Raw genomic sequence first — 16,868 nt, 5'->3', positions numbered from 1 at the left:
ATGTCCTAATAACTCCTTTAAAGGTCCACTGGGATTTGTCAATCTCAATATTCTGACCTCAATCCTTTATCTTTTGTTCTCATCATCAAGTGTTATTGTCTAACTCACTGCAAGTTGGCTGCTGGGAAAACTGCAAATATTAACACTGGCTCCCAATACATGTTCGATGTTGTATTTGATTTAGAAATGTCTAAAATTATATAATGTTATCAAACATTATATTTTAGAGGTAAATCGTACAGAACGGGGCTGTAGTTCTAATGAAATAAATATCATTTCTACTACATTTGTTTCTGTGTGGTCCACCTGGAAAACATCTAGTTTACTGTACAAAGGAGTTAAGGTACCTGCTTGTGCAGACTGGCGGACATTTTAAAGTTTCTGAGCCATTTTGTGTGGTCGAGGTCAAAGTCTCAGATCTTTGTCCTTGTTTTTCCTGACACACCTCTTCTCCTCTCTGCTTTACTCTGCTCTCTTCAGTCAGTTATTGCTGTGGAGTCTGGAGGGAAAATGAGGCAGGAACTATTTCAGGTAAATGATAGAAATGATAAATGACAAAAGAAACTAATGAAAACTGACCAGGATACAGCTGAGGTGTGTGATGCAGGTTGAATACTTAACGCTAGTGATGACACTGTTCTATGGTGAAGTACATGACCTCAGATCAGACTAGCTACGCTTCTATATCGATGGATTTAAAAATACACCATTCTTTTTTAAAGATTTATTTTAATCGAAAAATGTGTTTGGATTGAGATTTATTTTTCAATTCTCAGGTGTTAAAAACTATTTAAAGAATCTACTCTAGAATCACACGCTTTGCAAAAATAACCATGACGGACCGACGATCAAAGAGAAAAGCTGAAAGCTCAGGTAAGAAAATTATATCTATTAAATCAATTAAATCTAGTTCTTAAATCTCAGTGGAATAAGACATTAAAATCTATCTATGGCTGCTGTTCATTGGCTTTGATTAATGCTGAACTTTGTTTTATTGCTTAATGGCCACCAGAGGATTACAGCTGTAATCCAGTCGTAACCGTCTGTATAAAAATATTACTAATAAATAATTGACAGGTTTCAAATCAAAGCTCTACATCCATTAAAATAACAATGAATCAGTAACTGAACTGTTGGTTGAAGGTCTGTTTTATTCAGCTATGAATGTATCACTGTTGAATTAGCTTCATTCTCATCAGTGTTGTCATTAGTATTTCCAACTCCTCAAGTGGATTAATATGAATTTACACAAAGGTCAAGTGCAGAATAACTTTTTAACCCTGTAAACACACAGAGCAGCATCTGATTTAGTTTAAATGAATGGGATCAAATTTCAATTTACCCTTAAGCAAAGAGCAAATAATTGCTGTACTGAAGTAAATATAAAATTAGAATACCGTGAACCACGGCTCATAGCTGTGTTATATTGTTAAGCAACTTGTACCTAATGGCCGTTGGAATTATTAATTGTTAATAATTAATGACCAGAGGAAAAGAGAATTTCAGGTAACATCCCATTGGTTCAGGTGAATGGACCTGTCAGTATGAATTGTCTAACTTGTTTAAAGCATTAAACCTCTAGAAGCCCAATGGATTTGAGAAATCTAGGAAAAGATACACAGAGAGGAAACAAAGAAATATGTTTATAGAGAAATGAGGCTGTGAGGGTTTAATTAATGTAGTTAATTTACATAAGGAAATAGTTTAAAGGAAGAGCTGAAGACTCAAACACAGATACTGTGTCAAACTGTTCTGCTGCTGCTGTGGTTCAATAGTAAATGTTATTAGATCATCACATCAATTCAATCAATGTGCAAGTTAGATCTATAAAATACTTTTTCATGTATATGACTATGGTTGGCTTAAATCTTTTGGTTTAACCAGACTAACAATGACAACTCAACTCCTAATGAACCGCTCTAAATGGTCCAGCTTTAATGGATGATTTGTGTGTTTCTGTACTCTTAAAAACAGCTGATCTGCAGTCCCCGAAGCGACGGGGCAGCTTTGGATTCCTGCCACCTGACAGTGAGTTGAATTTAAGATCTCTGAAACATCTCCTGTCTGAACAGAACTGAACAGAATTTAGTTTACGGTGCTCAAAGCGCTGATGAACTTCACTTCAGAGAACTGTTTGTTAATATATTCTTGGACTAAAGGTGGTCATGATTGTTTGTATCTGACTTAATATTTAATTTCAGTGTCAGAGCTGAGGATCGTTCTGCTCGGCAACAGCTGGTCTGAGAGGAGTTCAGTGGGGAACTTCATACTGGGAGAGACCAAGTTCAACACTGAGCAAAAACCAGGGTTCCTGACAGTCAGAGGACAGTTGAAAGATAAAGAAATAGTTCTCATAAACACACCAAATCTGCTGCTTTCTGTCACCTCTAGACGTATCACTAAACATGTAGAACACTGTGTGAGTCTCTCTGCTCCTGGACCTCATGTGTTCCTGCTGGTTCTACAACCCGAAGACTTCACAGAGGAACAGAAACTAAGGCTCTGCAGAGTCCTTCAATATTTTAGTGATGGAGCATTTGATCGTTGTCTGGTACTAATATCACCACCCAGAAGGAAGTGTTCAGATTTCATGCAAAAGTATATTCAGCACCCACCCTTAAAAGACATGATCAGAATATGTAAATACAGATATTTGTGGCAGAAGAACATCGACTGTTCCGAGCTGTTAACACGTTTGGGTCAAATTGTAAGAGAGAACATTGGAGAACATCTCACCTGTGATGTGCCTGAAAAACCAGAATCATCTGGTTCAACCATAGCACCAGTGTCTGAATCTATCAAACCAGCTTTAAACCTTGTTCTGTTTGGTGGAAGAAGAGCATTGAAGACTTCAGCAGCCAAGAACATTTTAGGTCAGACAGAGCTTCATTCAGTCTCCAACTCATCAGAGTGTGTTAAGAATCAGGGAGAGGTGTGTGGACGTCGGGTTTCCCTGGTGGAGCTGCCTGCCTTGTATGGAAAACCTCAGGAGACAGTGATGGAGGAATCATTCAGGTGTATCTCCCTCTGTGATCCTGAGGGGGTCCATGCCTTCATCCTGGTCCTACCTGTGGGTCCCCTCACTGATGAAGACAAGGGAGAGTTAGAGACCATCCAGAACACATTCAGCTCTCGAGTTAATGACTTCACCATGATTCTGTTCACTGTGGAGTCAGATCCTACAGATCCAGCTGTTGTTAACTTTGTAAGAAGAGACAGAGACATCCAGGAGCTCTGTCAGAGCTGTGGAGGAAGATATGCTGTTGTCAACATCAAGGACAGGAAGCAGATCTCTGAGCTGTTGGACACTGTGGAGGAGATGAGACTTGACAAGGACAAACCGTGCTGCTACACAACTCAAACATATGCATATGGTAAACAGGATACGATCTTACAACTACAGAAACGTGTCACCACACTACAGGATGAACTTAAGCACCAAAAAACAAAGAGCAGGGTTGGTAAGTAAATAATTAATATAATGAAACCTGTAATTCTTCTCTACCTCCTGTCACCTGTCTGTGGTTTGGGTTTACAGTTTATCAAACATGAGCACTTATGTGAGACACCCACAGCTGATACAAGTTTCCTGCATTTATGATATCTGTCGATTCTGAAAGAAAAAAATCAATTGTTCTTGTAGCACTCCAGCAAGATTTCCTTTTGTTTGTCGTCTGTTCGATTTCACCACTTTTACCACAGAAATGTTTGCTACATTCATAATTATTAGGCCCCTATTAAAATCTCTCTATCACTCACATTGAAACCATTAAATTCATTAAAAACTATTAAAACCACATTATAATTTGTGGTTCAGCAATTTCATTTTGGATTCCTATTCACATGATCATATCTGTCTGTTACCTTTGAAAAGAGACCAGATACATGGATAAAATTTTTACGATTCAAGAACAGAAACCATTTTTTTTATCTTCATGCCATAAGAGCAGGTGCTGGTAAAAGAAAATATTAATGATCAACGTTTAAGGCAACTCTATGCCCTTTTATTTCACAGGTGATGAAGAGGAACAGAGTCCAGAGAGTCTCAGGATTGTGCTGATAGGAAAGACTGGCAGTGGAAAGAGTTCTTCAGGAAACACTATTCTAGGAAGAAAAGAGTTTAAAGCCAAATCCAGTCAAACATCAGTCACCAAGAGTTGTCAGAAGGCTCAGAGTGAAGTTAACGGTCGTCGTGTTGCTGTGGTCGACACTCCTGGTCTGTTTGACACTAATCTGACTAATGAAGAAGTTAATGATGAGTTGGCAAAATGTGTCAGTCTTCTGGCTCCAGGACCACATGTCTTCCTGTTGGTGTTGGAAATTGGCAGATTCACACCAGAGGAGAAGAAGACGTTAAAACTAATCAAGAAATTCTTTGGGAAGAATTCAGAGAAGTTCACCATCATACTCTTAACTGGAGGAGATAAACTGGAGGAAGATGAACAGCCCATCGAGGATTATATCAGAGAAGACTGTGATGACTCCTTTAAGAAGTTGATCAGTGACTGTGGAGGAAGATACCATGTGTTTAATAACTATGATAAAACCAACCGCACACAAGTCAGTGAGTTGATAACAAAGATCGACACCATGGTGAAGGAAAATGACAGCAGCTGCTTCAGCAACAAGATGCTGCAAGAGGCAGAAGCAGCAATAAAGAAGCAAATGGAGAAAATCCTGAAAGAGAAAGAAGAAGAAATGAAGAGAGAGAGAGAAGAACTGGAAAGAAAACACAAGAAAGAACAGGAATCCATGAAAAGAAGAATGGAAGAACAGAGAACACAAATCGAAGAGGAGAAAAAACTGAGAACACAACAACTCAAAGAAATGGAAGAAAACATCAACAAGGAGCGTGAACAGAGAAAGAAAGAACAGGACAAGAGAGAAGAAGAAGACAGGAAAAGGGAAGAACAGGAAAAACGAGAAAGACAGGAGTGGGAAGAAAAACTAGATGTTTTAGAGAAAAAGATCAAATCAGAAACAAAGGAAAAAGAAACAATTGATAGAAAACTGGAGGAGAGTAGAAAAGAGATGAAAGAAAAACGAGAGGCCTGGGAGAAAGAACGAAAGGAGTGGTGGGAGAAACGGAAACAAGAAAACGAACGGAGGCGACAGGAGGAGCAAAGAAAAATTCTAAAACTTGAAGAAAAGTACGAGCAGGAAAGAGAAAAGTATGAAAACAAAAGAAAAGAGGAAGAAGTTATCAGAAAGAAACAGGAGGAAGAAGAGAAAAAGCTATTAGAGAAAAACTATGTGGAAAAAATGGATGGCATGAAGAAGACGTATGAAGAAGAGGCCAGAAAACAAGCTGAAGAAGTCACTGAGTATAAAAGCAAATACCATCAGTTAACATCATGGGTAAATGAACGAGCTCAGGAACTCGGATTAAAGACAGAAAAATGTCTCATCATGTAACAACGTTCCTCACTCCACATTACTGTGAAATCAACCTGAGCATCAACCCGGTCATACAGAAGTATATCGATCAATATTGTTGAGCTGCAGAAGCTTGTGATTCAATTCAAGATTGAATCAAAAAACTGTCTTAATCCCAGAGGGAAATTGTTTTTCCTTCGTTACAGTTGCTCTCGAATCAGACAGAAAGAAATGGAATAATAAGGTCAATAAATGTAGTCCAGCGTTGAAGGACTACAGATATATGACGAGAAATTACAGAGGAGGGAGGAATTGTAAAGATTGATGGTCACAGGAAGAAAGGACCTCCTGTGGTTCTCTGTGGCTCTTAATGTTAATAAGTCTTTGGCTGAACGTGCTCCTCTGTCCAGCAGCACACTGTGCAGTGGGTGGGAGGAATTGTCCAGGACTGAGATGATTTGGACAGCGTCCTCCTCTCAGCTTCAACATGTAGAGGGTCCAGCTCCACCCCAGAACAGAGCCAGCCCTCCGAGAGATTCAGTGACTTGAGAATCTTCTAATATCCATCTCCTCAGTTGACCTTCTGGTGGATTTGCTTGGAGTGTTCTTTTGTCTTCGGTGTTAGTTTTTGTCGGATTAAGTATCAGGACACTGATTCAGAACTAACTAGACGCCTCAGATATCTGTGTGTTCACTGCGGTCAGATGATCTCATTCAACTGTGTGATTACTTTAACCAACTCTCTCTACCAGTGATTTTAGTCACTTCAGTTACTTTAAGTTTTTTTAAAGTACATTTAAACATTAAATTTACTTTAATTATTCAAAGTTGTAAAAAAAAGGGGTGAAAGGTTTTGATACATATTTTACAAACCACAAAGACAAGATGAAGATATGTAAAATATGAATAAACCGGTATTTAGTTATTGGTTTAATATTATAGAACAGTATAATAACAGTATAAACAACAGTATTAGGTTGTCACCAAAATATTTTTTATCTTTTTTGTACAGAATTTTTTATTGACACATGAATAAAAAGGTTTTTACTGTGTTGTTTTTTTTAGTGGGTGGGTTCAAACAAAAGGTGCTATCTTCTAAGTTGTGTATCAGATCGAGACATAAACACCTGGAAATAAAAACTGAAATGATGATCTTTTGTCTCATCTTCATCTTTTGTGTCAAACACAAATGTTTTCCGTCTACAGCAAAAGTACTTCTAAAATACTTGGTGTGTGTCTACATTCACCAGATTCACAGTTCAAAGTTTTTTTTACATAATATGAAATATCATATAATTCTGATTTCAACCGTTCAAGGACAAACAAGAGCTCTGACATTGAAAATCCTAAAGTCAATCACAGTGAAATTTTTAAAAAACGATTTATTGAGAAGCTAATTAAGAAAAAATGCAGACATGTGATGTAAGTAAAACTGTAACGTGGACTTTTAGCTAACACTTAAAAAGAAGCTTTTTAAAACCAGTCACCTTCATCACAGGCACCTTTGAACAAGCTCAGATACAAAAGCTCATACAACAAAGATGAGTTTCAAAGGAAGCTGAAAAGGAAAATTAGAGCACAAGAGACAAGAGCAAAAGGTGGAGCAGAGACAGACCAGAGTGCATTATCGAAGAAACGACTTCAAAGGAAATATGAGCAGTGGAAATATCTGCAGTGACTTGTTGTTAACAAAGTGAACATGGATTAAAACCAACAGACTCACTCAGAGCAGGTTTTCAACACATCATATTCTGTTAATATGTCACGTCTCTGCTGCCTCACTCAGTTTTTTAAAACCGCACCTTTGATAAATAATATTTTAAACTCTCACTGTTCCCGAATGAAGGTTGGTGACTTATTGCGTGTCACCAAACACTGCACACAAAGGTAGAACCGTTTCCAGGGTGTGTGGGTAGAGCATGGTGAGCTTCCAGAACCATAAACGAATTAACCAGACTTTAGACCTGCAGTTTTATTCACCACCAATCATACCTGTGATTTAGTTCTCGGTCACATGAGTAGCTGAGTTTAGCCTGACATTAACACTTAGCCTTCATTCATTTTCAGATATTAAATCTTGGACAAAGTATTTATTCTGATAAAGCTGGGTTGATTTTTTTGGCCATTCTAAGATTCAAACTGAAAGTCTTCAGTTAACTTCCACCCTGCAGGTCAAAGGTCCGATTTATTTGAAGTTTTTTATTGCTACAGAGCAGAAGGAGTGAGCTCTAGATTAATATTCAACATCATGTTGTGTGAAATGTTAATTTGTCCAGTAAATACCTTACTTCACATCAGGTCACTTTATTTCTGCCACTTTTCCAGATGATACAGAAAAAACATCCTGCAAATAATCAACCTTGCTGTTAACTGTGAATATATCACAGACCAATTTTAATTTAGCTTGTTTGACTTATAATGTTGTTGTGGTGAGGTAGAATAAATAGCTGGTGCAGCACTGCTTTGCGTGTACTGTACCACACTAAACAAGATCCTCTCTAAACTCTTCTGGACCCGACCACAAACTACGTCATCTCAAATTCCTGCTTCTCGCACTTATTTAGGAACACTCACACGTTTTTTATTTATTTTAAAAACAAACTACTACTACTCAAATCACTTTGTAGGAATTGGTTGGTTGTGATTAAAAGACCCTCAGTGGTTTTGCAGCCGTATACAGCAATGACACATTACGACTGCACTTTACTTCTGATGGATTGTTTTTCTGGACACGACAGTCTGGGTAAAAACATTGCTGCTGTCCTAAAAGCTCCTTAAAGAAAAGGTTATCAATTTATTAAGTGTGTCTTAAAACATCAAGATTGAAATGTGATTAACAAAACATTAAAATCATCTCTTGGAGTAAAGCGCTCCAGCTCCAGGACCTCAGTAATAAACATTTAGTACAACGATGACCTTGTAGAAGTGGAACTGGAAGCAGAGCTGTGTTAGATTGCATTTGATTGTACAGGTGTACCTAATAAAGTGGCAACTGAGTCACAGCAAACAATAAACTAACATCTCTGAGCTTTTAATGAGTTGACAAAAACGGGGAATTAATGAAACACCATAAAGAACAGAAAACAATGAAACACCATCCACGTCAGACGCTGGACTCCAACTGCTGCTTCTTCACTTTCACCCACAGTTTATCTGAAAGTTATGAGACGACACTTCAGATGACGTTATTCCGTCCAGTCAGTTTCCTTTTTGCTGACTCACCTTCTAACCTCCTCTGAGCCGTCACTCAGCTCTCAGCGAGTCAGCTGTTGCTGTCAACCTTTTTATTTTTAATTTAACTAAATGGAAAATGGTAAAGTGCCAACGTCTGGTGAGTAAAATCAAGACAAATGCAAAAAAAAAAAAAATATATATATATATATATATTGTAATTTTACAAAGACAAAAGTTCAGCTCACAGGACTGTTGTACTTTACAATGTGTACAGTATATAAATTCTAGATCCTTTGGTTTAAACAGTTCTTGTGTTGTGTTCAGGCCTGTGGTCGAGTGACTGCTCAGCTGATTTAACAAATACACAGTCTGACTGACAGTTAGTTTAAGAAAGCAGCACCAGCATCAGGTAAGTGCACCGTGTTTACATGTCCGATGAGAAAAGACACATGTTAAACTCTCTTCTAAATGTCTGATGATGTTTTTGTTCAGAAACAAAACATTTAATCAGTTTATTTATTTAAAAATCACATTGAAATAATTTAAGTTCTCTTGAGCTACGCTACTTGTTCAGGTTACAGCCAATAAAAATCAGAGCACCAGCGTCCAGAGTCCAAACCAAAGGTCAACGAGGAAACGAACGCTTGAAATAATCTGATCTTAATTATCTTCATCTCAATGTGACTACATAAAATCAATAACCAATACCAGACCAATAACTACTACTACTACTTCAACTGTTTCAGTAGGTTCATTTAAAGTGAAGTTTGTATTTAACTTAATTGTTTGGTTTACTTTCACTAGTCAACAAGTAAACACGATTATCAGCAAACTACAGCCAATATACTAAATAAGTAAACACAGTATGTTCAGACAAAACATGTTCAGACAAACACAAATGTGCTCCAGCAGTGCTCAGGCCAGTCAAACTTTACTTTGATCAGTATCTTAGCTGAGAATCCACAGTAAACACATCTTCTTTTACCAATCAGCAGTTAAGGAGTTTATTCTGTTTTGTATTCATTTTTATTTTGCAATAGGAAAAACTAAATGTAATTAGGCCACGATAGAGAGATATAGAGAGATGACACTGTCACTGCCAGCAAATGGCAAAATGCACACTGCAAACCCTGTTTTTGAAATGTAGGCCACTGAAGCCACAGTAGTTATTGTCATGAGAAGGTGAATTATAAATTCATTGCTGTTTCTTTGTATTAGATGATGAGCAACCATGAAGCGTAACAACAGCTGTGAAATCCTGCGACCGGACTGTGAGTCAACAGCTGATGAATAAAAACACGTACAAAACATTTGGATGAAAGTTAAAAGTGTTGAACGTCACATTTGTTTTAATCTATTGAAGCTTCAACTCTTTTCTGAGCGGTTATATGAAAATAGTGATTTAACTTAAATCATAACTTTATGTTTTCCAGTGTCTGAGCTGCGGGTCGTTCTTCTGGGGAACAGCTGGTCTGAGAGGAGTTCAGTGGGGAACTTCATGCTGGGAGAGACCACGTTCAGCACTGAGGAAGAACCCGACCACTGCCTGAGAGTCAGCGGACGCCTGAAAGAGAAAAACATTGTTGTCATCAACACCCCAGATCTGCTGCTTCCCAACATCTCCCAATACAGACTCATACAAGAAGTAGAACACTTTGTGCAGCTCTCTGATCCTGGACCTCATGTGTTCCTGCTGGTTCTACGACCCGAAGACTTTACCGAGGAACAGAAACTGAGGCTCTGCAGAGTCCTTGAACTCTTTAGTGACAGATCCTTTGATCACTCACTGGTTTTAATATCAACAGCAGAAGAGAAGAGTACAGATGTCAGAGAAACCTACATGAAGGATCCTCCTTTAAAAGACATGATCAGAATCTGTAAAGACCATTTTTTATGGAAGACGACGGAACCTTCACGGTTACTGGAAAGCTTGGAACAACTTGTGACGGGTAACGGAGGAGATCATCTGAGCTGTGAAGCATTTACAGATTCAGCAGGAGCCACCTCAGACACTAAAGTCACTGGTGAGTGAGTGATACTAAAGAATGTGTCCAATGAAACCATCAATTTAATGTAGTCATCACTGAGTCAGGGTTGAGGAACAAACCATCTGACCATTTTGTTATACTGCTTAATAAGAATATGTAGCACTAGCTTCATAAAAATCTATAATAATAATTAATAATTATATATTGAACTTCTCAACACATGATTATTTATTATTATTAATTTGAAATTAGTGTTTGGTTTATTTAGTTACACCTGATACCTCATCCTTCATCCTTCCTTTAGGTTTGTACTGTAGCACTGAGGAATTTAAAGGTTGTTTCCATCAATAATAAAGTACCAGTTGCTGTTTTGTTTAATACAGAGATAGTTTTTCATGATTTCTTTCTGTCGTGTTACAGAATCACTCAGAATTGTGCTCTTAGGAAAAAAAGACGGCAGAAAGACAAGTCTTGGAAATGTAATTGTTGGTTCTAAAAGCTTCACTATGCAAGAACCTTCTCTTAGTAAGAAATGTGTGGCAGCGAATGGGCGGTGGAGAGAAAAATCAGTAACAGTGGTTAAAGCCCCAAACATCTTCAGTCTGTCTGAGGAGACTGTGAAAGAGGAGATGAAGACGTGTGCGACTCTTTGTTCTCCTGGACCAAATGTTCTGCTGCTGCTAGTGAGACCCTCTTCATTCACAGAGAAGAAGAAAGAAAGACTGAAGCTGATCCTGAATTTGTTTGGTCCAGAATCTTTGAAACACTCAATGGTCATAACGACGGAGAAGGAGCACGAAAACCTGACTGTGAAACGTCTGATTAAAAAATGTGGAGGACGACGGTACGGCCTGTTTAAACATGATCGAAAACTGCTGATGAGGACGATTGAGAACATGGTACATGAAAACAAAGGAACCTTCCTCACCTTCACTGAAAACACTGTAAGACCAAATCCTGAACTGAGCACACCAGCTTTAAACCTAGTTCTGTGTGGGGGGACTGCAAAGACTTCAGCAGCCAAGACCATTTTAGGTCAGACAGAGCTTCATTCAGTCTCCAACTCATCAGAGTGTGTTAAGAATCAGGGAGAGGTGTGTGGACGTTGGGTTTCCCTGGTGGAGCTGCCTGCCTTGTATGGAAAACCTCAGGAGACAGTGATGGAGGAATCATTCAGGTGTATCTCCCTCTGTGATCCTGAGGGGGTCCATGCCTTCATCCTGGTCCTACCTGTGGGTCCCCTCACTGATGAAGACAAGGGAGAGTTAGAGACCATGCAGAACACATTCAGCTCTATAGTCAATGACTTCACCATGATTCTGTTCACTGTGGAGTCAGATCCTACAGATCCAGCTGTTGTTAAGTTTGTAAGAGAGAACAGAGACATCCAGGAGCTCTGTCAGAGCTGTGGAGGAAGATATGTTGTTGTCAACATCAAGGACAGGAAGCAGATCTCTGAGCTGTTGGACACTGTGGAGGAGATGAGTTCTAACAAGGACAAACCGTGCGGCTACACAACTCAAACATTTGTATATGGCTCTAAGATCTTACAACAACAGGAAAACATAATCAACCTCCAGGCTGAGCTTATGGATCTGAAAATAATGACAACTGGTGCTGGTAAGTATCTTAGATTTCTGAGATTTTAGATTTGCTGTGCAACACGAACATTTGTACAGAGGAAAGTCAAAAATCCCAAACTACCAACCAAATTCAAAATGTCACTCCTACCTGACACTAACATGAAGAAGAGCGTATTGTCTGGACTGTAGGAACCATTGACCTTTTACATAACTGTGGTAATTCTATGTTGCAGGTGATGAAAAAGAACAGAGTCCAGAGAGTCTCAGGATTGTGCTGCTAGGAAAGACTGGCTGTGGAAAGAGTTCTTCAGGAAACACTATTCTAGGAAGACAAGAGTTTAAAGCTGAATCCTTCCAAATATCAGTCACTAAACAATGTCAGAAAGCCCAGAGTGAAGTTAACGGTCGTCCTGTTGTTGTGGTCGACACGCCTGGTCTGTTTGACACTAGTCTGTCTCATGAAGAAGTTAATGAAGAGATAGTTAAATGTATCAGTCTTCTGGCTCCAGGACCACATGTCTTCCTGTTGGTGTTAGAAATCGGTCGACTCACTCAAGAGGAGAAGGAAACTTTAAAACTCATCAAGAAAGTGTTTGGGAAGAATTCAGAAATGTTCACCATCATACTTTTCACCAGAGGAGATTCACTGGAGCACCATTCACAGCCTGTAGAGGAATACATAGACAAGGGATGTGATGAATATTTTAAGAATCTAATTGCAGACTGTGGAGGAAGATACCATGTGTTTAATAACTACGATAAAGAAAATCATGTGCAGGTTACTGAGCTGATCCATAAGATCGACACCATGGTGAAGGAAAATGGAGGCAGCTGCTACACTAATGAGATGCTGCAGGAGGCTGAAGCTGCGATACAGAAGAAAGTGAAGGAGATCATGAAAGGAAAGGAAGACGTGATAAAGAGGGAGCTGGAGGAACTTCGCAAACAACATGAAAATGAAACTGAACAAATGATGAAAAGAATGGAAGATAACGGAGAAAAGGAACAAGAGAAAGACAGAGAGAAACAGCTCGAAGGAATGAAAGAGAGAATTAACAAGGAGACGGAGAGGAAAACGAAAAAACAAGAAAAGATAGAAGAGGAGGATCAGAAGAAGATACGACAGGAAGAAAGTCATCACAGAGAGTGGGAGAAAAGGCTCCAGGGGTTGCAGGAAAAAATCAATTCTGCATCAGACGATGAAAAAAGAAGTGAATTAGAGCAGATTAAAGAAAACGTGACGAAAGAACAAGAAGTCTGGAAAAAGAAGCAAGCTGAACGATGGCAAACACGCAACAGAGAAACAGAACACGAGCTAAAGAGGGTTCAATCTAGACTGAAGAAGCTCCAGATGGAATACGAGCAGCAGAGAGAAAAGTGTGAAACCCAAAGAAGAAAAGAAGAACGAACCCGAAGAGAACAGCTGGAGACGGAAAGAAGAGAGCTCGAGGGAAAATACACCAAGAAAAAGGACGACGTGATGAAGAAGCACGAAGAGGAGGCCAGAAGACAAGCGGAGGAGCTCAACGACTTCAGGCAGAAATACATCAGGAACTTTGCAGGACTGATGGAGGAACACATGGAGGAGAAGAAGAAACTGATGCAAACGCACGACGAGGACGTGGAAGAGAGAGAGAAGGAGCACAGCAGAGAGTACAGGCTGCTGGGAGATCTGTCCAGTTTCAAAGAAACCAAGTTAAAGGAAGAACTCAGAGAAAAAGAACAACAGCACCTCCGAGACATGGAGAACCTGAAGAAAGCACAAGAGCAGGAACTGGATGCTTTAAAAGAGCAATACAAGAACAAATGTGTCATCCTGTGATTTGTCTTCCTGTCTCATTATAACACTGGAAAAAGACTCTGGACGTTAGTTTGTTTGTGTTTCCTTCACTTGATAAAACAGTTCATTAACTTTATTATTGGCTCTTTAACAAATCACAAAACTGGTCGTTGAATTTAAAGTGTTCATTTGTTTTGTTTATTGCAGAGAGTTTGGACATTTGGCCAATTCACATACTTTCTTGTAGATACTGACTCTTTCTTGAATTTAAATGCAGAAAGGATTTTTATAAACGTGATTAGAAATGACGTTTTGTTCATAGCTCAGGTTTCCTGAAAGACAGAAACACGATCCAGCATCAGAGGTTCAGGGTGTCAGTGCATGTCTAAAAGCAGCTTAAATCACATTTGTACCTAAAAAAACAACTAAAGTATGACTCCAAGTGCTGATGAAGGCTTTAAGAGACGTGACTGACAGCTAAAAAAACGGGTAAGTCGGCGTTGATGAGATCCTTTGTCAAATATTCCAACATTCCTTGTTCTTACAAATATCCCGTTCCATGTTAGACAGTTGTATAAATAAATAAACTGCTTTGTCTACTTGTTGTCAGTCCACAGTTTACACACCACTCATAAAACATAATCTGTAAAATGTTTAAGATTTGGCGCCATCACGTGGTGAGATTGCAGAATGCAACACCACTCACACACCACTCCTCATTTCCAAGTGTAAAGGAGCCTAAAGTGTCTGTGAGGTGTCACATCGTAGAAATCAGTGAAGTGATGAAGTTACTTTAGATGGTTTATGTTCCCACGTCCTGCGCTGAGCTGTAGTGGACTGAAGAGGCTCCATCAGGGGCTGGTTTCCTCAGTGGTGTCCTTCTCTACAGCCTTCATCACTAGAGAGGTGAGGTTGACAGAGGTTTATTAGCTGTGTTTTCTAAACCATCTCTGCAAGAAAAGGTGATTTGTGTTTGTATTTATCCGTGTTGTTTAGAAAGAAACGACAAATGAGTGAAACTGGGAAGTTTCAAGTGAAACTCTACCAGTTTTCAACAGTTAGTCAATAATCAACATTTAAAGCAAAGAAACACTCCATGTAACAAACAGTAAAGTTATTCAAGTTAGCAAATCACCTCTTTCTTCCCTTATCAATGTCTGTCTGCAGACAGCTGGACACAAAGAGGGATCTGTTTGCAGCAGAATAATAACTAGATGGCGCCGCTGTCACAACAGAGAAGACCCATAAAATTTAATTAATAAATAACAACACATTTCAGTCATATTTACTCTCAGTTAAGTTGTAACTGTAGGCTGCTTCTAACTCAATAGCTGTTTTTATAAATAAGAATAAATATATATATAACACATTGTCATATTGAAGCTGGAATTTTTAAAGAGAAGTAGCTCAGTCGCATTAGATGCTCTTTTATTCTGTAAATCTGTTTAGATCAGTAGATCTGTGTTAAAGCATCATCCAAAATCAATCTGAACCTGGGGGAGCTCAGAGCAACACACCTCATAAAGATCACGTCTCCATGGGAAACAGACTCGCAATCATACAGGTTAAATCTACAAAACATTTGAAGTCAAAGAGAAATCCTTAATTTCAGAGAAGTCTGCACACAGAGCTTTATCCTGTAAGAGTGTAACCAGAGGGAAGGCAGACGATAAAGAAAACTCAGCCATTTATCTATCGTGAACAACTTAATATTATTTTCTGTTTAGGTTTTTAAAATACAGCACGTGGTCCTCACTTACTGATGCTTCCAGCAGGGTGATACTATGGCAGCTGCAGCACTTGGTGAGTCAAGTCAGTCTGGATTAAAGTCAAAACAACATAACGAAGGTTAGAGGGTTATTAACACATCTGTGGGATTGACCCAGGTCTTCTGGTTCCATGAACCTGACTCACCCAGCTAACTTGGGAAGGACCAAACCAAAACACAGTCTAGTTTCACAACAGAGTTTATCTGATGACTCGTGTTATCTGTAATCTAAAGAGAATTCCTGAGAGAATGATCACTTTGACACCTCATCACTGAAACTCAGACACAAGCAGTGTCTGTGATGATGATGATGATGGCTGGGAACGTAGTGGAAGAGTTATCCATACACTAAACGAGGACGACACGGGACATCTTACCTGAGCTGGACATTAAACACTGCTGCCACAGTGGAAAAACACCCAGCAGCAGCTGGGGGCCATGATTAAGTCCAAACCTGGACTTCAGACTTATAAACGACTGATAGAGATCATCCTACAGGGATCAGTGTCTGGTACAATAACTGCAACTGATCAGGGCTGATTAGCAAAGGAGCAGGGAGAACAGAGTAGCAGGGAGGATGAGTGCGAGCAGGAGCAGAGAAAAAACTGAGCTGCAGCTGAACCAGACAGCGACAAGCAACATTTCAAATTCACCATTTTATCCTAATATCATTTTATATTTATCTTTATTATTGTGTTTATACTGGTCAAATGTAGCCGCCTGCAAATTTGAAACAAGACCCTGTTTAAGTACGTTTTAATTCTCAGACTGTTCTTTGGGTTAGGGTTAATCCTTTGCACAATAATTCCTATATAAAACCTTCCCAGAATGAAATAATTAATAGACTGTAGAAGTGAGACTGACCTTTCTGTGTTGTGGAGACATTAATAGAAACTCCTGTTACGTGTATTAGTAACTGGTGAATACAGTTTGAGCAACAATCACAGAGCAACACGAACTTCATCCCTCAGAATGATCATACAGTTAAATCAACACCGCTTTCAAGCTTCCACCTTTAAAAGACTTGATCAGAATGTATAGATACAAATACCTGAAGCAAGAAAACCGAGAATATACAGAGCTGTTAACAAGCTTGGTCACACTGCAAAGGAGAACAATGGAGAGTATTCAGGAGAGTATTCAAGGTGTTATGTGTGATTTAGGTTTAATCATGTCACAAACGCATATCCTCACCAAAC

General features: G+C 39.0%; 2 protein-coding genes across 2 annotated transcripts; both read left to right on the top strand.

The window, feature by feature from the left end:
- Positions 1-833: 833 nt before the first annotated feature.
- On the top strand, positions 834-5,415 carry LOC113150536 (GTPase IMAP family member 8-like). Its single transcript, XM_026343082.1, has 4 exons — positions 834-873; positions 1,975-2,028; positions 2,202-3,461; positions 4,016-5,415. The coding sequence occupies exons 1-4, from the start codon at positions 834-836 to the stop codon at positions 5,413-5,415; spliced, it is 2,754 nt and encodes a 917-aa protein (XP_026198867.1).
- Positions 5,416-9,781: 4,366 nt separating this feature from the next.
- Positions 9,782-14,000, top strand: LOC113150061 (GTPase IMAP family member 8-like). Its single transcript, XM_026342443.1, has 4 exons — positions 9,782-9,821; positions 9,984-10,544; positions 11,493-12,158; positions 12,367-14,000. Exons 1-4 carry the CDS (start codon positions 9,782-9,784, stop codon positions 13,941-13,943), a joined length of 2,844 nt encoding a protein of 947 aa, XP_026198228.1. The 3' UTR covers positions 13,944-14,000.
- Positions 14,001-16,868: the final 2,868 nt, after the last annotated feature.

The sequence above is a fragment of the Anabas testudineus genome, chromosome 9, assembly GCF_900324465.2.
Source record: "Anabas testudineus chromosome 9, fAnaTes1.2, whole genome shotgun sequence".
NCBI classification, from domain to species: domain Eukaryota; kingdom Metazoa; phylum Chordata; class Actinopteri; order Anabantiformes; family Anabantidae; genus Anabas; species Anabas testudineus.
The sequence above is the reverse complement of the archived record's forward strand: the minus strand, read 5'-3'. Positions and strand labels throughout refer to the sequence as shown.